At 33.8% G+C, this 22,729-nt stretch overlaps 1 protein-coding gene across 2 annotated transcripts in view; it reads right to left on the reverse strand.

Moving 5' to 3' along the window:
* MED13L (mediator complex subunit 13 like) overlaps positions 1-22,729 on the reverse strand; it is a 262,490-nt gene that overhangs the window by 111,008 nt on the left and 128,753 nt on the right. For both annotated transcript variants that reach the window (XM_011355833.2, XM_023528246.1), the window contains exons 3-4: positions 20,740-20,824; positions 10,348-10,431 (exon numbers count right to left, since the gene is read on the reverse strand). In XM_011355833.2, coding sequence (XP_011354135.2) covers positions 10,348-10,431; positions 20,740-20,824 — 169 coding nt within the window. The remainder of the gene's footprint in view (positions 1-10,347; positions 10,432-20,739; positions 20,825-22,729) is intronic.

Genomic DNA, 22,729 nt, shown 5'->3' on the forward strand with positions numbered 1-22,729 from the left:
ACTCTAGTTGAGTGTGATTACTTCTTTCCGATAGTGAAATTAAGGCCTAAAATATTACTTATTCAAGAATACAACAAATCATTAGTGGAAGAAAGTTGTTATTTATTTCAGAGATGTGAAACATACTTTGATATAAAGCTTAAATTCTAGATTTTGACATTATAAATAAGAAACAAAAGAGGAGAGGTGGCATGCTATACTGAAATTGATATAATGCTTTAAGACCACTGCGACAAAGCTGAAAATTCTCCAGCTAATAGTGCAGTTTTCCCTTTCAGTGAAACTTACCTTCTACACAGTCATTTAAAAAAAATCTCAGCTCACATAGAAATACTTTAGTCAACTGTCTTCAATTATACACACTAAGACGCCCCTTTGTTTTCTTACCTCCTCAGTAAGAGATAACCACCGTAAAGGACACTGGTCAATGTCAGTAGTACATGATAATCCTTCAAATTTTGCCCAACAATGTTCCTTCTGGACTCTTCTGTGTGCAACCAATTAGAAAGGCTTCCTTCCTTCTATGAGGCATGTTAAGATTTCAAAATGTGTTGCAATTCAGGGGTCAGCAATGCGATACAAAGTCTAGCAGGGCAATATATGCTTTCTACTAGGAAATAGTTGAACTAAAGTAACCATCATAAAAAGCCCAACTTCTCATACTTGAAACCTGAACAAACCACTCGATTATACTAAATAACACTGAGGAAAAACCCAGGTAAAACTGTTAATTATAAAAATCAAAGATTTTAACCCATAAACATAAAATTTTAAAGGATCATCTTTTAAGATAATAACAGTAAAGAGAATGGTTTTGTTTTAATGACATAAGTAAATATTTTGTTTTATGTCAGGTGACTTTTAAGACCACATTTTCCACTTTGATCCTAGGGCAAACCAAATAAATTTACAACAGAAAGAAGTATGTTCCATTCAGTTCAAGGAAATCTGTAATATCCTTTGTACTAGGAATTCTAATAGAATTTGCACAGAATAAAAGGAAAAATAATGATGCGCCCTGGACACCAAAATAAGTATGATTCTGTTTTAAAGATTCAATTTAGGAATAATGTAGAAATGGGGAAAGGCGGAAGGAACTAAATTCTCATTTTCCTTAGTACAAATTCAAGAGAATAAAAAAAAAAAAGTATAGTAGTAAAAACATACCATTGATAGACTTAGAAGGGGGGAGTGGAGTTAGAAAAGTTGCCTCAGGGGAGCAGCAACTTTGAGCAGGATCTCATAGAAGAGAGATCAAAGTTAACTGGAGCTGCCAGGGAAGACAGAAAGGATGGGGCGGGGGAGGGTGGTGGGCATAAACAAAAGAGAAAAGGCGTTTAGACTATGCGAAGAATTGTGAAGAGCAACTGGGGCTGGACGAATAAGCCACTACTGGGGAGCAGGAATGCCAGATAAAGTTCAGGTAATATCCTAAACACAAATGACACCACATTATGTGCTTAAATGAAAGAGGGCTGCACTCAAAGTAGTCTAACAGAAGTAAATACAGGGCAGAGTGAACAGAAACAGAAGAAACTCAAGGCAGAAGACCCAGACAGGCAGAAGACTACAATAGATCAGATCTGAACATTATAACAAAGAGGAGGCTCCACAGTTACATATTTCATCCTAGCACTCACTGCTTTCTATATTCATCAGCTATAAATATTAAGCGACAATACTTCATCCTTTACACAATTATTAATAACCCCCAAAGCGAAGTATATTACCACACTTTATTGACAGGGTCTCAGATATAAATTTAATACTTTCTAAGAACCACACTTAATAAAAGCTTTATTTTTATATCCCTTTAACACTCCAAATACACCAAAGAGGTAAACTAAATGATCATAAAGTACATTATTTATGGTTAAAATTTTTTCCTTTGATTCCTTAAAAAGAGCTATATAATACTAATAAACATAATTCAAAAATCATACCAGAATCAAAGTGACTTCAATCAGATCTTGTAACATTTAATAAAGAAAAGTTCTTTAAAATTCAAAATAAGTTCATGTCAATATTTTAGGGGTAAAATCAATATACAATATGGCATTGCTTATATAGTATATCGCTATTATTTAGAAAGATTTAGAGTAGAAATAATTCTTTTAATGCAAATCATGTATATAAAAACTGATTTAAAAATATTTTAATAGCAAGCTCCCTCTATTACAAATTACCAGAAACATAAAAAAATCGTATTTATCTTTATTTTTTTCTAAATATTGCTACCAGCACCACCACTACCAGTGGCAACCAACCACCATTAAAGTTAGGTTCAATGTTGTCAATTCATTTATATAATCTTATTTAATCCCAAACAATTTTTTAAAACTCTGGTCTATTTTTTTAAAAAGCAAACATAGGCTCAGTAATTTTTAGAGTGAAATTTATTTATGTAATCTTTTCTTAACACTTTAAATTATGTTTCATTAAACTGATGAGGTGAAAATGTTACAAAGAATATTATATAAAATTAATTGTACACCTGAAACTTACTGGATTTCATTAACCAATATCACCATAAAAAATAATAAAATATTTAAAAATTATATAAAATTAACCAAAAGCCTCAATCTCCAACAGTATCCATAACTTTCTTATAAGAAATGAATATTCTTGTCTAATGAGGAAGAAAAAATGTCCCGAACTCTAACTCTGATCTGCAGTGCTTTCCCCCTGCTGCCAACGTGCTACACAGATGCCACAGTCACATTTTATTGAGAGCCCTGATCACACCTTTGAAAAGAAAGGACCCCATTTGGTCCTTTCTTTGGTTTGGTCACTTCCTGGACATTCCTTCCTCTTACCCTCCTGTCTCGTTTATCATTTTACCTTATCCCCCTAAAGGAAATTAATAAAGACTAGGAACATTTTTATAAAGTTTTAAAAGTGACTCAGGACAGGTCTTTATATAAATGTTAACTCAGAAAAGAAACAATAAGGACCTTTCATGCCTTTACATTTTTAAAAAGATGTTTAACGTTTATATATTTGGGGATGAGTCTATACACATCTTTAAAACCGTATAAAGCATAAAACCCATTAATTAATAAACTGAGGAAATTCACATCACTCAAATGCTGGAATTACTAAGAAATTAGGGATCATTTCTTTAAGTAAAATATTAAAATGAAAGTCTCCTACCACAAGGTGATTCAGCCCTAGAGGCTAAGCAATCCCATTTTAATAAACAAGCAATGTAAATCTAAGTGAAGCCCAAGTAACATCAGGGTAACAAAGCAATGTGAAGTTTTCTGTCCAAAAATACTCATTAGGTCCCACTTCCGGTAGTAATAATAGAGCTCCTTCCAAACCAACACATTTCTCCCTCCAAACAAAACAAAACAAAACAAAACAAAAATACTCCAAAGAAATATTAAAATCTGCTAAAATAAAATGTATGCAGGCAGGAACTTAGAAAGGAGGCAAGAGTCTACACTTAGAAAGGAATGGCACTGAGCGAGTTTCCCTTTGTTTTTGTTTTCTAAATAGCTTTTAGCATGAGGGCAGATTTAAACCACATGGGGTGGCTAAAACTGATAGAAACCCCACCTCCAGGCTTACTGGCTTGAAGCAGCAGAGGACTGAGTTCAAAGAGGCCACAGCAGCTAGAAAATGAGAAAGGAAATCCTGAACAGAGTCGGAAAGATAAAACTGCCAAATCTCTGGCTGACCCCTAAATTATGTGCATGGGTCAAATTTAGCCCGGCTGAGATTAAAACAGTGGTTCTCAACCAGGGGCAATTTGGCCTCCCAAGGGACATTTGGCAATATCTGGAGACATTTTAGTTTGTCAGAACTGAGGGAAGATGTTTCCATATATTGGCTATTGTATAATGCCGTAATGAAAATAGGGGTGCACCTATCTTTTTGAATAAATGTTTTCGTTTTCTTTGGTTAAATACCTAGGAGTAGAATTCCTGAGTCGGACGATATATCCATTTTTAGTTTTTTGAGGAATCTCCGTACTGTTTTCCACAAGGGACTGCACCAGTTTGCAGTCCCACCAAGAGTGTACAAGGGTTCCCTTTTCTCCACATCCTCGCCAACACACGCTATTTATTGACTTTTTAACAACAGACATTGTGACTAGTGTGAGGTGGTATTTCACTGTGCTTTCGATTTGCATTTCCTTGATGATTAGTGATACTGAACATCTTTTCATACGTCTGCTGGCCACTTGTACATCTTTGGAGAAATGTCTTCATGTCCTCTGCCCATTTTTCAATCAGATTGTTCACTATTTTTTCATTGAGTTGTATGATTTTCTTAACACGTTTTCGACATCCACCCCTTAGGATATATCATTTGCAAACACATTCTCCCATTCAGTGGGCTGCCTTTCTGTTCTGCTGAAGGTTTCCTTCACTGTGCAGAAGCTTTTTAGTTTGCTGTAGTCTCATGTGTTTGTTTTAGCTTCTGTTGCCCTTGCTGAAGAAGACGTATCCAAAAAGAATTACTTAGACATGTCAAATAGTTTACTTCCTATGTTTTCTTCTAGTTTTGTGGTTTCGGGCCTTACATTTAAGACTTGTTAATCCATTTTAAGTTTATTTTGTATATAGTGTAAGAGTGGTCCAGTTTTCCCAGCACCACTTATTGAAGAGACTGCTGTTACTCCAGTGTCTATTTTTACCTCCGATGTCATAGATTAGTTGACCATATAAGCGACGGTTTATTTCTGGGCTCTCTATTCTGTTCATTGATCTAGGTGTCCCCATCAACAGATGAATGGATAAAGAAGATGTGTATACACACACGCGCGTGCGCACATGCACACACCTACTTCTCTTCCATGCATAACGTATATACACACATATACAAAATAATTATGCGACAAAAAAAGAATAAAATCTTGCCATTTGCGACATGGATGGATCTGGAAGGTATATGTTAAGTGAAATAAGTCAGACAGAGAAAGACAAATACCATATGGTTTCACTTATATGTGAAATCTAAAAACAAAACAAAACAAAAACAGACTCATAGGAACAGAGACCAAAGGGATGGTTACCAGATGGGAAGGGATGGGGGGATGGGTGAAAAGAGGAAGGGTAATATAGTCGATATAAAATTGTATACAAACTATATTTAAATTAAAAAAGAAAAAGAAAAAAGAAAAACCTGAATGAGTGTGCCACTGGCATTGTGTAGCAAGAGGCCAGGGATGCTAAGCATCCTACAATGCACAGTCCCCGCAACAAACACTTCAGCAGAGTACCTTGAATTAAACTATTTTGTAAAGCAGGAGAGCTAAAAGCATTCAATTTAAAATGCAGCTATTTTCTAAAATAATCAATTTCATTAATCTCTGAGAATTATCTATTGGATATACTGCAATATACTTCTATGGTGTTTACATTCAGTCCCTGAAGTCTATATGATGAGACATACTTAGTATAGACAAAATCCTAAATGAGACTGGAGATAAGAGCAAATCGAACACTACTTTTATCAAAAGGTTAATCATTTGAACCTCCATTCATTCATGTCCTGACCCTTCAGTTGACTTTTTTCCCCTTAAGGTAGGTGGCCATTAGCTAAGATATATCTTAAGCAAAGGTAAAATAGGTGGTCAGCTATGTTATAAAACTAAAGAAGACCTCAAGTTAACCCCCACCTGGTACCAAGTATTTCCTCTCGCCTCTTCCAAATCTGATTATGAAAACCATTACTAAAGTTAACACAATTCCTCTCTCCAGACATGTTCTTTAAACCTTTCATACCCTTTGGAAGAGTAATGGAAAATCCCTTGGATTGGTAATAAAGAAGTTCTGCTTCCAGCAAAACCAGAGACAATACACTCCTAGTGGTAGAAAAAGAAAGAAGGAAAGATACATATACATATGCATGCATATGCATACACACAGAAAGGAGTATAAGACATTTTAGAAATAAAAAATGTGTAAACTGAAGTCCAGAGGGATTCAGTTAAGTCTTCAAGATCTAATAAATAGTTAACAGAAGATTATCCATATTTCTGGTCTAGTGAACAAGGAGAGCTTTGTTTCCAGCTTAGTTACAGTCTTCTAACAGGAATTAAAAAATAAATTACAGTAATGAGACTCACACGACCTCTCTAGTATATTAAAAAACAAGGTACATCTCTTACTGTATGTAAAGTGTTTTAAAATCTTCTTGAAAATAGACAGTATATATTTAACCATTTTTATTTTAAAATATGAAAATCAATTACTGATGTAGAGGATGTAAGTTTTTATTACACACTTATACACTCTTTAGACCACTAATAGGACAAAAAAAAGTAAAAACTAATGTTATAATCTTTTATTAAGAAAAACGTAAAGAAAAAAAAAATTAAACTACCTAGAAAGCATATAGCTGTTTTAACTATCATCATCTTTGGTTGAACTGAACTTTCAATTTAACATTCTATACATGTATGTGAAAATACAAAACAGAGTACCTGGTACATGAATGACATTTAAAAACCACAGACAGCGTTACTTAGTTTTATCATAGGCTCTTATTAAACGTTTGCCTCCCCCATTTCCAGATGCAACAGTTTTCACTTTGCAGCTACTTGTAACAAATACAGTAATAAAAACTCTACATTCAGTACCTTCAGCTTCCACTGATAACTCAAGTTACTGCCCCGCCCCCCCCCGCCACCCTCCTCCGACCCCGGAGTTCACCACTCCACTGAAACTGCTCCTGCTGTACTCACTCTGTGTACAGAATTTCCTAAACTACTAGTTCTCTTCCTAAGTATTTTATATGGCCTCTATGGCAGACACAGCTAATTAATCTTGAAATTTTTAAAACCCATGGTTTCGGTGACACCAGTCCTCTTGGTTCTCATTTCTCATTGACCTTCCTTAGTCTCCTTCATGTATTCCTCTTTCTCTACCCATCCTGTAAATGTTGATGCACCCCACCTCCCTCCCACCCCCCGGGCCTCTAACCTCATTCTTCTTTGCTTCACACAATTCTCAAATATATTCGGGTGACAAAATACAGTGTTTTTTATATATGTACCAACAGATAAATTAGAAAGAAAATGACTACATATTTTATAGATCTATGGGAAAAAAAACTGTAAAACCACTATGCATGTTTATATAAGTCTAAATTGTCCCACTAATACTCTTTTGGGGACTGCCCACCAGCTAGTCCTTGTTATCAGATATGTGGCAAAAGTCACCACATGTGCAAAGTAAATGTATGAGGAAAACTGAAAAAACTATCACTACTGATCTTATTTTTCTGAACACTAGGAAGAGATTCCTTTTACCTTTCACACTGTATCTGTTTTACATGTCTGCTTACTCTCTCGATAAGGGATCCCCTTTCCATTAGCTTTTGCAAAGTTAATATTTATGTTAACTCAACTACTATACACCTGATACCAGGAAAGATCAAAAATGCAAACTGTTATTGGGGGCAATTATTTTGCTAAAAGTGGCATTCAAAGACTAAAGTGCATAGACTTAAAATTCTATGGTAATCAAATGTGGGCTGAAACTAGACTAAATTAGAAAACGAATACCTTTCCAAAAGAAAGAACCTCCATGATTGGAATAATTTCTAAATTGTTTTTAAAATATATTTTTTACTGGTTTGTTTTTAAGCACTTACTGGAAGCAAAGTCCTTTTCAAATTCAACATACTTTATACTCCAGATATTTCATGTTTGATGTTATTTGTCATAACTCTTTCAGACAGTCAAAGTTTGCCTTCCTACTTATCATGTTCCCAAGGATATGAATAACAAAAGATATGTCACTATAGAGAAAAAATGATAGGAATAAATTTATTTTATCTTCTTGGACTTACCTGGTCAAATTTATTATATATACACACATAGATATGTATGTACAGATCTACATATAAAATAATTTTTCTAAATTTATCCTGAGCATCATCTCATATCAAACATTAAGAACTCTATTTTAGAGTCTACCAGCAAATGATTTAGTTTTGTTATCAATGCAGAGAGAAATTATAGCTCAAGAAATCATATGCTATTAATCCAACAGGTGAAACCTATTCTTCAATATGTTCATTTGTTATCACTATTAGAATTATTTTAATTACATAAAATATGTTGTGTTAAATCGTATTTTTAACCTATTGAACAAAAGTAAATATATGCTAGTATTACTTTATACTTAGAATATTAGTTTTTAAAATATATTCCTTTTATTTATATCTGACAGCATCGGATATGAGCACTCCTAAAAAATAACAATTTGCATATAATTTATTTAGAATTGGGCAACAAATTTTCCTCTCCACTGGTCACTAAACTGATATGTCCAAAAAAAGAAAGCTTAAAGAAATTTGCTTTTTCTCAACTAAATTATACACTAGCCACATTATCTCATTTAATCCTCAGAGTAATCCTCTAAAATAGTAATTGCTATTATCGACACAACATCAAAGATTAAAAGTTCAGCTCAGGTAAAACTAAACAATGTATTCAATGGCAAATAACTTGTAAAGAGAGGTATGAAATGGCATCCCAAAGCTGATAATTCTAAGTGTCCTCCTCCACAGTGTCATCACTCTGTCCATCTAAAATGACTCAACCACTGAGATCCTGTTCCAACATCCACCAAGCAGCTCTATTTTTCCACTCGGAGAATAAAAGTAGAAAAGTCTTTACACTTAAAGTTTTATTACAGCAAATGCCAACTATTTAAATTTGATCTTTGGTTTAAACACCTATACCTATTGATCAAAATATTTAGGACTAGCTCAGTCAATTAATCAGTGACCAGCTATGCTAAAGCAATTCTATATTCAATCATTCAAACTCATCGACATTAAAAGCCAAAACTTTAACCATTCGGAAAACCTAAGCCCTCTGTAAATTTAAGGAAAACACTAAATTGTGTCTTATGTTAGTTATGCTTTAGTTAGACCAAATTGATATAAAGAAAACAAATTTTCTCCCCATCAATCAAAGCATATGTTAACGGAATCACACTTTTACATACCCAGACACCGTGGCACCTTTCTAAAAGCATTATTATCCTTTTCAGGCAAAGTTTGATGTACATAATACCTATGTTCTATTTAAATACAATTTTTTAATAAATCCTAACAAATTTTAAACATACTAAAGAAGGAAAAATATTCAAGGAAGTTCATGGTGATTTAGAAAAAAAATGCCAGTCCCTAATTTATCCAATTAGAAAGAAGAAATCCAAATTTTCATAAATTAGCTTTGGTTAATGAGAAGATTCTACACCATTTCATCAAAGTTTAAGACATATAGGTTGCAGAGAAGGCTGCTAATTAAATCTCTGGTAGAAACAAGTAAAATAAAGGTTCCAACAGAGGCAAGAGTTGACAGCTGAAATTCTGACAAACTACTCAAAAGATTTAACCTTAGAGCCACCATTTAAGGCTTCAAGTGCTCTATTCTACAAGACCCTCAGGTTAGGGCAAGTTCACAAATAGTAAAATCAGATCAAGATTGTGTACTCTGCTCTTTGGAAATGTAATAATCACTATCAACTTATGATTCCAATTAAATCTATGCTGTGTTCAGAAGTGAGATATGTAAATATTTGATTTTGAGGGTTTTGTTTTTTGATTCTGGTCTGACTGATCTCCAAGCTTGCTTATTATCAAGGACTGCCTTGAAGCCATGTATATCACAAATGAAGGTTAAAAGGTTAGCATGCTTTAGAGAAGTAATTCACATTCCTGGTCAAGGATATGCTGACTAACTTTTAAGGGGCATTAATCAATCCTATAAATATTGTCACATTTGAATTCACTTGACTGTTTAAGGTTATGCCATATAACACTTTAAGGAAGAAAGACAGAGAAGGATAATAAAATAACAAAATAGAATATTTCAATTCTAAATAGTTTGGTAATAAGGGTCTTAGACATGGGTTATAGATAATTATCTTTCTAGTCCAATTTTTAATAATCCACAAAAATTTTGTAATACAGTATTCAATAAAATGTGATCCAGGAATCTATTTTAGTACATATGAATTACTAACATTATTAGAAAATTTAAAAATAAGCTGTTTTCCCCCATCTAACTCTTCCTCAAAGACAGTTGTGGTCAAGAAAGAAAGAAAAAAACAAAAAACAAAAAAAATCCCAAGAGCATTCTAAAGACTCACCTTTAGGGGAGGGAAGGGGGAACAGGGGTAAGAGGGGTCAAATACATGGTGACAGAAGGAAATTTAACTTTGGGCGATGAACATATAATGCAATATACCTATGATGTATTATTGAATTGTGCACTTGAAACCTATATGATTTTATTAACCAATGTCACTCCAATAAATTTAATTTTAAAAAGTCTAGAAACAAACAAACAAACAAATAAGTATTAGAAAGACTCACCTTTTGTTGACCGGCTTTTCATCCTTTTCATAGGGTCGGACAAACCATTTCCCAATCCTAACGAAGTTCTTATCCATTAGGCACCTACAATAATTACATCAAGAATTGCATAGTTTCAACAAAAATTGATAAGTCATTGCATAAATAATCACAGATGACATATACCACTGAAAATCAAAACATCACCAATTAAACTGTCAAAATGTTTCCTTATCATTTAAAACTTATACATTATATTTACTGGAAAAACTTTCTGACTTTGGGCATAGATTTTTATTATATATTATTCTTGTCCATGTAAAAAAATTAAGCATGATTGGTTAGTATATTCCTGAAATGTCTTATACTTCTGAATTACTTCAAATCCAATCACACTTCTGCATTACTTTAATTCTTGTGTCATAAAAAAATGTGGGAATATAGGCACCATTCCTTAAGAGCACTTCAGAGATATTTTTCCAAGTCACTGATGCCCATTTTGCAAGTTTCAATGCTGGCTTTTTCTTGTTTGGCATGTGATAGGCAATGCTTAACAAGGATCTCAGTTAAAAAAAAGAAAGAAAGAAAGAAAGAAAAAAAAGCACAGCAGAGCTTATTCTACTTAAATATTTTCCTTTTGTAGGCATGGTATAGTACTTGGTTATGGCTTTGCAAGAAAACGAGGAACTGCAGTCATTTCTTCCATAACAAATATTTGCTATCCTCATCTCTAAGTAGTGCCCTGCTTCTGTTTCCATGTTTTGTGTACATTGTATTTCAACGTCAAATCATGCAGTAATCTTCCTGAAGACATGTTAAATGGCACTTGAACTCAACTCACATAATACCAAAGATGCACACAATTCAATGGAAGTGACAACAATATAGATAGCCTTGACTAAGTTCACTCATATGTAGGCAACTGACAACTATATTATAACTACCATCTGGCCAATTGTGAGATGCCATTATTGAAATCAGAGTATCTCTGATTTTAAAAATATATAAAACTGTCGGAGAAAATGTGCATTGAACATTATTCAGTGAAATGACACAGATTTTCTAAGAATATCTGTCAGAAAGCTTGATGTAATTCTTCTATACGAGTAAAAGAGCTGTGCAGCAATTCTTTATTCAATATATAGGCAACTCTGCAAGTGGCTTGTGCCTCTGTAATTTCCACACCATTGAGGAGGGTGGAAACAATGCAAGTCTTCGCCCAACTCATTACAGGTTAATGGGTTAGTAAACAGCAGTAGTTTCTGCTGGCCACGACGTAACGTAACTCCCAACGGACAGAGCGAACCTGGGGCACTGCTACATCAAAAAAGTCACTGGCTTCAACTGGTTTTATTTTGAAAATGAATTTCTACAACAATATTCCTCGTTCTGAATGAAAAAAAAATCACCTTCAAAGTAACCCAATCTGTTTACCTAAGATTATATAAATTAATTTGCTTTCTAGAATTAAAGACTTAAGTAACGTCATTACAGTTGGGAAAGGAAATATGGAATACCCAATAAGGTGAAAGTACTCAAGAAGCAAAACTGAAAAAGTATCTCCACAGTTTATTCCCTAGCTAAGAGATTTAATTGTATTTTTCGGCTAGACTACATATATACATAATTTAAATGAAACACTCTAATATTTGATATCAAGTTCCTTCCTCCGGTAACTACTACTACAATCACTAGTAACACTACTATATTTGATTAACTGGCACAATATATCATTCAATTATTTAAGAATTACATGATAGATATTACACTGTCAATTTTTATACATGAAGAAGCTGAGACACAAGGAGAATGCCACCTAGACAAGGTTACACAGCTTATTGACAGCAGAGCTGGGGTTAAACCCAGGTATCTGATCACAAGAGCCAGGACATTTACCATAAACTGACTCTCATGCTGCCACATTTCCTTAATTCCTTCCTTTTTAAAATACTGATGCGCTTTATAATTGATGAGTGTATTTAATGTTTCTTTATTCTCCAAAAGCTGTTATAAATTGAAGGTGTATTTCAAAATCAATAATGCTTAGAATGAAAGCAACGGGGCACGTAACAGGTACAGAATCACGTCAAACACTAAACATTATCTTCTACTGAAACACAGCCTCACTTAATAAATACCATTTTTAAATAAAGTATTCATTCTCTCGTACATATCTTAAAGGCCAGAATTCAAAAGAATCATTTATTTGATAACAGAGAAAACAGTATTCATTTATAGTTTATGAAGAGAAAAATAATCCAAGGCTTTAGACAGTATAAAACAAAAGAAAAAGAGATAAAATATCTCTGAATAAGAAGACAATGTGTAGTTTGTTTCAAAACCCTTGCCCTTCTATGAAGTAAAAGCCACACATTTTATTTGCTTATATCATTCCAGAACAAAGGGGGGGATGGGAGAGGGGCTGAGGAACAGCACACAGCCAGGACTATCGAAGGACCCAGGCAAAAGGCAAAAAACTAATAAAAATGCTGAGAGTCGAACTCTCTGCTAATACATCTCTTGAAGATCCCACTGCAGATGATATTTCTTTGCCAGGCAATGTCAACGAAAGTTTATTATCACTAATATACAAAACAGTCATGGAAACTACTGATCCTTCCATCTGAAATCATCTGATTCCAAATGAGAGTCATAAATTGCTTATGTGATTTTCAGCTTTCATCAGTTTCTATGTGATCAGTGATTTCTTACACAGTGAAAGGAAAACATGAGAACAGAGAATTGTGTTAGATGAGGTAATGTTTTTACTCAGTTTTCTAAGTACTGGATCTGCAACTAACACCTCTGCAAAAGGGAGCAGTCACGAGTCATGCTGTCAGCAGTGATATGGTAAAAAGTTAGCAAAGTCACCGAGTAGCTAGAAGGTTGAGATCAAATTATTGAAAGTACTGAGTACCATGCTTCCTTTTTCTGTCCTCACTCCCAACCTAACAGAGAATCAATTGCTCAGATGGAGATACGGGTGTGATGGCTTAGTCTCCTCTTATTCAAGAAAGATAAAAAGGAATTAGCAACTATCATTATCAATTTCTATGCTCTTCGATTTCCTAAGTCTTGACAAACCTCTTTCTCTCCCTCTCCCTCTGTCCTATGCTCCCTCTACTCCCCTTCTTCCTCTCTCCCTTTCAGACAGAGACACACTGATAGACATAAATACACATGGATCCTCTAAGAGCGGGCAGCACAGAAAGGATTCCACCTGGTGTTTTGCACATTTTGAGTTATGGGAAGAAATGGGAGAGAAATGCATGTGTCTCTGTTAAGGAAGTCAGTTCTACTACCTGTTGATACCTATGTGGCTCAAGAGCAGACGACACTGAGGTACTATGCCCTTGGTTCTCAATCATTTGGGGGTCATGATTCTATGATTTAAAAAAAAAAAATCTAATGAAAGTTATTATAGACTCTCCTGAAAAATATGTAGAATAGCAAAACATTGCATACAATTCCACAGAGTTGGTGAACTCTCCGAAGCAGATCCCAGATTAAGAACTTCCATACTAAATATTAACATTAATCGTTACTAGCTGTGGTTTTCGCCTGGAACCCTCCCTTGTCCAAATCTATCCTTTCCTCATCTACTTTAATTCTATTCATCTTTCCTGTCCCAGAACAGCCTGCGCAGTACTCTAACATGCACAAATCAGCATTCGCATCACTGAGTTGTAATAATTCATTTCTATGGCTCTTTTCTGCCAAGAAACTATGAGCAATTTGGGGAGAGAGACAGTATCTTTCTTATTCATTGATGATAGTCAACGAATATTTAAGTGCCTATTATGTAATATGCTTTATGTTCTGCTCTATACTAGTAGGTGCTTGATAAATATCTCAGAAATGAATGCTATACACCAAGGAGTATTTTCCGATTCACAAAATAATATCATCATTCTTCTCGTTTGTAACCACTAATCATGGACAGCCTCAAACTGTTAATTTTCTTGTGTTTGTGTTTGTGCTAGTGGGACACTCAATATTTGAGGGAAAAAACAACATATTTCACTTTTTTTATAGCCCATCACTTCTCACTCATGTAGAGAATCACACAGATGCTAAAAACTGTTTCAGAAGACTAGCATTACTGTTCATATGCTTTAATTATACTTGAAGAAGAGAATTAAGCAAATCTTTTTAAGAGAGACAATTCTAAGATAAAAAACCTGAAGAATATCAACTCTTTCTATACTTTACCAACCCTGAGTTTAATTTTGAGGGAAAAAATTTATATGTGTCTAGACAAATAAACCTAGCAGATATACTCCATATGCCAAAAATTGCTTCAAATCAACATCACAAACAGTGTTAAATATATATATCAGCTAACTCTGGTTATTCACTCAGTAATCCAGTCATTCATTGAGATTTTCAAAATTATCTTATTATTAAGATATGACATAATTGTTAGGTAGCACAATATTATCTTGCAAGATCACTATGTGACTCCATATTTAAAAAATATTCTTCAAGCAACAATTCCAGGAAAGAAATTTCTCTTCAGAAATAATTCCCAGATCCCAACTACTGCCCCCAAAAATCATTGTTTAAAGAAGAAAACAGCTGCTGAAAAATGAAATCAGGGGTGTGTGTGTGTGTGTGTGTGTGTGTGTGTACATGCACATACATACATAATGTTTCTGTGCTGTACCATATGGCTCTAAATAATTAACTACAAGAGCAACGTGATTTCGGAGTTGGCAAGCCCCAATCTCTAATCCCAAAGCCACAGACAGATCTCATGTATGATTACATGTGACACAGCAGCAGCCACAGCCCAACTCAGCAAACCATTTCCCAAATGGGACGGTTAGGAGATTTACAGGGAGCCCTCACTGGTTTTGGCTCCTTCTGTGACCCTCACATTATGAAATTATATAGGTATGACAGTTTTCATAGATTAAAAATCCAAGGATACTGTTCCTCAACCAACTGCACTTCTGTGTTATCATCTAGTTACAGAGCTGCTCAGGTAGACTAAATTTTATATAACTTCATACCAGAATAATCACGCCAGCATCAAAAAGCTTTTATCTTACCACTCTAATCTATATCAAACACACATGCAAAGACGTCTCTCCTTCCCAATTCCCCATCAAATAATAGAAACTCATATAATTTAGGGGTGACGAAACCTTTTTCTCAACTGATTCCTTCCACCTCCATTACTTTGGGTTCCTACTGTGCCCTAGTGGATGCGGTCTCCTCTAGCCAAGCAAACCCGACCATTTCCATCCTCTCCAAAATCTCTAGAAGGTTAGGCACTTTTGTACGCCTCGCCTCATTTGAAACATCCATTCCAATGCAACTCCAAAGAACCATATCTCTCCTCTAGTTTCGAACTTTCATTGTCTAAAATACCATTCCTCAATCATAAAAAAATTTTTTTTTAATTTTAAAGTCTTACTTTTTCCTGTCCTAAAAATATTAAATGAATAAATTGATTGGTCTTCCGGTGAACATGTTTCTTTGTATCTACAATTAGACATATGCTTTCATTCACTTGTGTCCGTAATGTGTATAATGTCTCTTCCTTCAAAGCCACATGCCCTTTATGTCTAAAGACTCATTTTCCTCCTATCCTCAGAGAACTGTACACTGTCACAATTCAATAAAATGAGATTTTACTGAAGTCCTGTTCCTGTTATCACATTATACCCAATGACTCTCAATGTTGCAATGTTAAATCACCGTTTTCTCAACCAGGGCTGTACCTACCTCCATGCTCTAGTAAATATATTTATTATTTTGAAATCCAAGGACATTGCTCATGTGCCTTCTGATTATCATCTCTATTGAATCACAATGCCACAGGACATTAAAAGCTAGTAAATTACAAGTATAATTTTACTGTTGTCATAATTATAATTCCAATTTTCTTCATGTTATTTTTACTGTACTTTTCCAAATGAATATCTTCATTCTAAACACCAACTCTTGGCAAACCAGGAGGCTCAGGGCCAAAGGCAGTTTTACAGCTGTGTTACAAACTACCGAGGGGTGAATATGCTGACAATCCATTAGGAAGGCAGCTCCAGTGGACTACTCTGAAGAGCCATTATGTTTTACAAACGTCAAATAACCACAGATTAAAGTCTCCCTAAGTAAGTATGGATAGGATACAGCAGAACAGTTTCGAAAGACCAGGTAATCTACAGTGTGCAAAGCAATGATTTGTATTTTGGGGGAGGCGGGGAGAGTACCTTTCCATCAAAATCAGCTTATATTTTATTCTAAAAACTTAAAATACCACACATAACGCCAATGTAATAGCATTATGCCAGACATTTAAAGTGTTTCTACAAAACTACGAAAGCAAGATTTTCATAAGTCTCATATGTGGTGTAATTCATTGAGGCAATAATAAAAACTCTTGACTAGAGAAATATCTGGAAGGTGGAAGGAAAGGTGGGGTGGAGGTAGGAGATTCAATGTTATATGATAAGAACCACAAACAAGAAAAATAAATAAATAACCAAAATAGTAAACAGGCCACCACATGGATGTTGAATTAGATGAATTATATATGATCCCCAAAGAACAGAATTAAGAAAAAGAAATGAAAGTTACAAGGAGACATATTTCTACTCAGCATAAGAAAGACTTTCTAACAATGAGTGCTCGCTAAAGATGAAAAGAGCTCCTTTGGGAAGCTGTGCTCAAACCACCAGAAGTATTCAAGGAAAGAAGGGATGACCACATAAAAAGGGTATTTTAGAATGGGATTCCAGAATTACCTGGGTAAAAAGACTGACTTTTAATGTTGTATCCAAATATGAAAATAGTATCAATATTTCTATTAGCTAATATTAACGGCAGTTAAGCATCTATTGAGCTCTTCTAATAAGAAAGGCACAGTGCTGAGCAAAACAATCCTTCACCATTGTATAGATAAAGAACAGGGCTCAGTGAGTTTGAGTCACTCTCCCAAGTCATATAGTTACATAAATGGAAGAGCCAAGACCCAAAATCTCTCTTATCTCTGAAGGCAGTGAAGAAATGGACCTCTAGAAATGTATGCCCCTCAACAGATATGTAAAATTAAAGCCAGATATGTTAGCTTCTGACACCTTGATGGAAATCACTCTTGAGTAAGCAGCACTGAGGGTTTTTTTTTAATGCACAGATGACACTGGTTGGACATATACAATATACTGTACACAAATACTTTAGAGATATAGGAGAAATGAGTAAATGAAAAATAAAATATTTAGTCATGTTACCTTAGAATTTAAAATAGTCTACATAGTATCAATATAGTATTACCTCAGCACCAATCAATAACAACAAAAAATAAAATTATTCTGTGTGAATTTCACAATGTTACCTTAATTTCTGTAGTGAAATTATTTTTAATAAACCACTACAGTGACTCATGATTTTATATACACTAGCAACTGCCACCTTTTTAGAAGACTGATTTATATAACTCCTGCTTAGGTAGTTAATGGAATTCCTTTTTAATTAAACAAATCTGTATACTTAAAAAAAAAAAAAAAGCAGAAATAATAAATCACTTGTACAAGCTTTTAAATACCCAAACTAAGAAAAAAATGGTTCGGGAAGCACAAACATCCTTCAAGTCATACATTACTTGATGATCTATTTCAATAACCTGAAATCTGAGTTTCAGGCTAGAAACTCAAAACATTCACACTGGGAAACCAAGTCAATCTTATCTAAATAGAAATGGAAAAGTAGAACAGAAAATTGCTGGGAACAGGAGAGCAGAGTGTATTTCAATAAATTTAGGTTGTAAACAGACAAGTTACCGCAACCGTCTAAGCTATGAGAAGAACAAAAGGGCAAGTATGTATTAGCCAACCCCGTTTTGTTGACAGTGAATAAAATCAGCTAAATACAGACACTTAAAATGCTTCCCTGCCTCATGAGCAGGGTAATTTTCATTCACAGAACATAGTTACTTAGTTATTTTAAAGGACAAACGAATAACTATGATTTTTCAAAAGAATGTCAATTCATCCATTCTAATTGTAAGAAGGGAGCTAAACAGCTTCAGTATTAATTATTTTCTACAAGAATCACTATCTTATAGTAGGATTCAAACCAAAATATGCAAAATAATAAATTTATGGGAAAAGGCATAATTATGAAACATTAACAATAGGTCAAGTATTATGCAGCCTACATCATACATGTTCTCTAACAAAAACTCAAAGTGCACAGCATCCCATATGTCATTCAAAGGGCATTAACTAAGACTTAGTAAGGCTAGGGAACCTGCCCAAGCAAAAGACCCTGAAATCAAACCAAGGTCTAACCCAAAGTTCTTGAGAACTATCTCAAGCTTTACTGCATGACAAATTGCATATGTCACAATCGACTCTCTTATAAAATAATAATTGATCTTGACCTGGACTTCAGTTTTTATCAATTCTGAATTCATGAGCACAGAATAAGTGAAATATCTGTATTTCTCTTCTCTCCCAGTTTTTCTGCTCTTCTAATTTCTCCCAACAAAGAAAAGAAACATACTACCATTTACAACACAAAAGACTAAAAATTATACAATTCAACCATAAATTCACTATTTTTCTGAAAATTATACAGTGATATATAGTGAATTATAAGTTTTAAAAATATGTACTTTGCTCCATATAGATTTAAAAACTTACATAAAAAAGATTGTGTTTAAAGGTACATTAATTACTATATAGATATAAGAGCTTGGGATTATGGAAACAGTGAGATTTCCACATTCTCCTAAAGGGATTTTGTATGTACTTTTATTTTGTTGCATTTTGTAGTGAGAGAGAGAATTACCACACATATTTGGAATATTTAAGAGTACTTAACAGATGGCCTCTAGGTCTACTCCAAATCACGGAGGTAGGAACTAAAGTTCAGAATGAAAAATAGATAATTTGGTGGGAAAGGTCTCTCTGAGTAACTTAAATGATGACAACTTATCAACTGTAGCTTAAGAATCCTAAGCAGTGATTATTATCCCAGATAAAAAATTTAATGACACTAGAATGTCCTTTCAACTTTGATCACCTAAAAGTAGGCTATACAAACACAGGAAGAGAAGTAAAAAGAGTTTTTCCCATAGAACTAACCTATTCTTTCACATTTATCTCTCCCCTTAAAACACCATCCAGAGCCTGAACCTATTGCTATGCCAGAAGGGAAGGAGGTGCCCAAACAAAGATGGGCACAAGTCAGAAAACCATCGGAGCCGCCATGAAGGGGCTTCCTCTGGCCAAAGAACCTAGGCATCAAAATAAGTAATAGTAATGAATTATAATCCACCGAGTAAAAGAGAAATCCATTTTCCCAAATTTATACAGGAGATAGATAAATATATACATACGTGGAGGGGGAAATGAAAAGCTCTTCCTTACAACAGAATGCAAACTAACAAAAATAGAAGGAATGGTGGCATTTGAAATGTAACATTACAGCCATAATAGTAATAACTGATTTAGACAAGGACCATCAATAGACGTTAAAACAAGTAAGTCGAAATTTGATAACGAACAGGATAATTATACAATTTCTTTGGATCTGGCCACAAATTACTTATTAATTATTAAGACAGAATTATCAAAGACCATAGTTAACAAGTATTTATTAATTTACAGTGGAGAAGCCTGGCAAAATACTACCTCAAACAAATGGTCAAGATTAAAAACAAGAAACTGAAATCATGGGCCTCCTGCTATGATTCACTGAGGACACATCGCTTCTATGGTATTCCTACTAAAAAGCAGAACTTGAATCTAATGAGGAAACTATTTCAAATTGAGACTTTATATAAAACATATGGCCTGAACTCATCCAAAATGTCAATATTAAGAAGAAAAATGAAAGACCAAGGAACTCTTGCAGATTTAAAGGTACACCAAATATAATGTATGATCATGGACTCGATCTTGGGGGAAGGAGGATGAAGCAATAAAGGAAAGAGTTGAAACAACTGATAACACGAGCTGAATTATTGATTAGATAATAGCATTTTATCAATGTTAAATTTCCTAATTTTCATAATTGTACTGTACTTATATGAGAGGATATCCTTGTCCTTAGGAAATGTAAACCTAAATACTTAGGGGTTAAAAAAAGAACAATCTCAAGTGGGCAAAGTGTAACACACACACACATTAGAGAGCAGGCAATCAATTAATTATAAAGTAAACTGGGCAAAAGAAGAACTACCAGTGAATCTGTGTAAAAGAATAAATAAAGTTCTTTGTGTTATTCCTAAAAATTCTCTAACTTTAAAATTATATCAACATAAAAAAATAAGAGATTTATATAATTTTATTTTCATTAAACTGTGTGTGAAAGCATTTTGAGAATTACAGGAAATCCTCTGAGTACCCAGCATTATACTTGGGTGTTACAAAACCACCTCGATGCTGTTCTTTCTCTTACCTTTCTAACAGATTGTGGATCGCTTTGAAGAGCAGTGTCCGACATTCATAGGAAAGGCCATTTTCCCAGAGTCCTTCTTCCACAACTGAAAAACAAAACAAAACAAAACAAATAAACCAGTAAGCAGGGTATCCCAATAAAAATAAAAGAAACTGTTAAAACATTTTTCTAAAACAAAGTATATGGAGAAATGTAAATAAATTATCTCACACTGCAACATAAAAAGGAGGTCAAATACTTAACCAAAGTTATAAAAGACATTTGTACAGAAGGAAATATGTGTTTAGATTTTAAAATCTCTGAGACAGAATCATGGTACAATCCCTTTCCACAAAAGCCTTTCCAACCTGCTTATTCAAAGTTTGAAATCATTCGAAATCCTCAAATTAATTTTTCTATCTCTAGTGTCACAAACATTAATTTTGTTCAGGTTCTATTAAAAGTATTTAAGTAGAATTAATACCAAAGTTATTATATGTATTTTCAGAGGGAAAACCAAAAGAAAAATATCCAAAAAATGTAGAGTTACATAAAAATTCTTAAATATTTTGAAAGTATGTGAATAGGATTTTAAGGACATGATTTTAGAGAGAATGTCAAGAAATTAAATCTTAATATAACATCAATTTATTTCCTGAACTCATAATTTCATTAATATTTGACTTGTGAAGAAATATCGTACTTGGCTTTGAAATATATTATAAAATTGAGCCGCAAGTAACTCAAACACCATGAGAATCTAACAGACTAACAATGCCCCATACATTCCTAACATTCTTTTCATATATAAAAAGGTATAAAACACCCTACAGAAGTTGACTAATTTTCTTTTAAATTATATTAATTCCATTCAAGATAGCAAAAAACTGGGCGGATGGAAACATTTGCAGAAGAAAATTTCCTCTCCCTTTTACTTGTTATCTTGACAAAAGCATTCGCCAGAGAAAATTCTGACAGAGGATTTAAAATACATGTTAAATCCACGATGCATTTTTAACACTTTTATCACGCTAATAGACATCTCAAAATGCATCTCTATATTCTCCAATCAGATAGAATTTGAGGAAGTGTATTTACATTCATGAGTTTTAGCTATAAGAATTTTTTTTAAATAATAAAAACTGGGTAAATATTTTTTTGTCTTCATGTACAAGATAACTTTTTATTTTCCTGCTTATATGGCTCATCATGATTTACCAAATTTTCCCAAAGCAACCACCTCTGGCAGAAACATTTTATTTTATTTACAACTACAGAAATGGAAATAAAATGCAACAAATAAACATTCCTCCTAGTAACAGACTGTCTCTACTCAAAATAAACTATCCAAAAGTTTTCTACAGTTCTCTGAAGATATCATGAAATCTCTGTTCTCACACAGTTATCTTTTGGGTGGAGCTTTTCCTGGGTAAGAAAGAGAGCTAACATTTCAATAAAAGAAACATCCCATACTGACTCTAAGACACCATCAATTTCAAGATACACCATTATTTTATACATCACTGGAGGAGGAGAGGTGGGAGAAAGCTGCCAGTTACACTATAGTACGGTTCTTAGCACTTATTTGTAATTATTGAAAGAGCTCCTTTAGATTTATTGAGATATATTTTTCAAATACCATTATCGTACATATATAAAATGAATAATATATTCAAAGAAATAAGTTAAAAATTCTAAAACTTCATCAACATTCAAAGTCCAACTCTTCTGAATCACTTTCCAACTCAGTCACTGGTGTGTTTTTCTACATAACAGTCTTTTTGCCATAAAAAGTACTGGTGATGCAGCATTTGTGAAATTAGTGTCCAGCTCTTTCCAAGATTTTCTCCCAAACTGGTAACACCTATTCTGCATATTTTAAGAAAACCTTTTATAATTAAAATCTTCACACATAAAGTAGAATAACAAGCTCCAATAAATTCCTAAACCAAATTATGAACATTGTGTCATCTGTTTCAAACACTCTGCTTTCTTTTCCCTTTTTCTGTTT

The sequence above is a fragment of the Pteropus vampyrus genome, unplaced genomic scaffold (assembly GCF_000151845.1).
Source record: "Pteropus vampyrus isolate Shadow unplaced genomic scaffold, Pvam_2.0 Scaffold23, whole genome shotgun sequence".
In the NCBI taxonomy this organism is placed as follows: domain Eukaryota; kingdom Metazoa; phylum Chordata; class Mammalia; order Chiroptera; family Pteropodidae; genus Pteropus; species Pteropus vampyrus.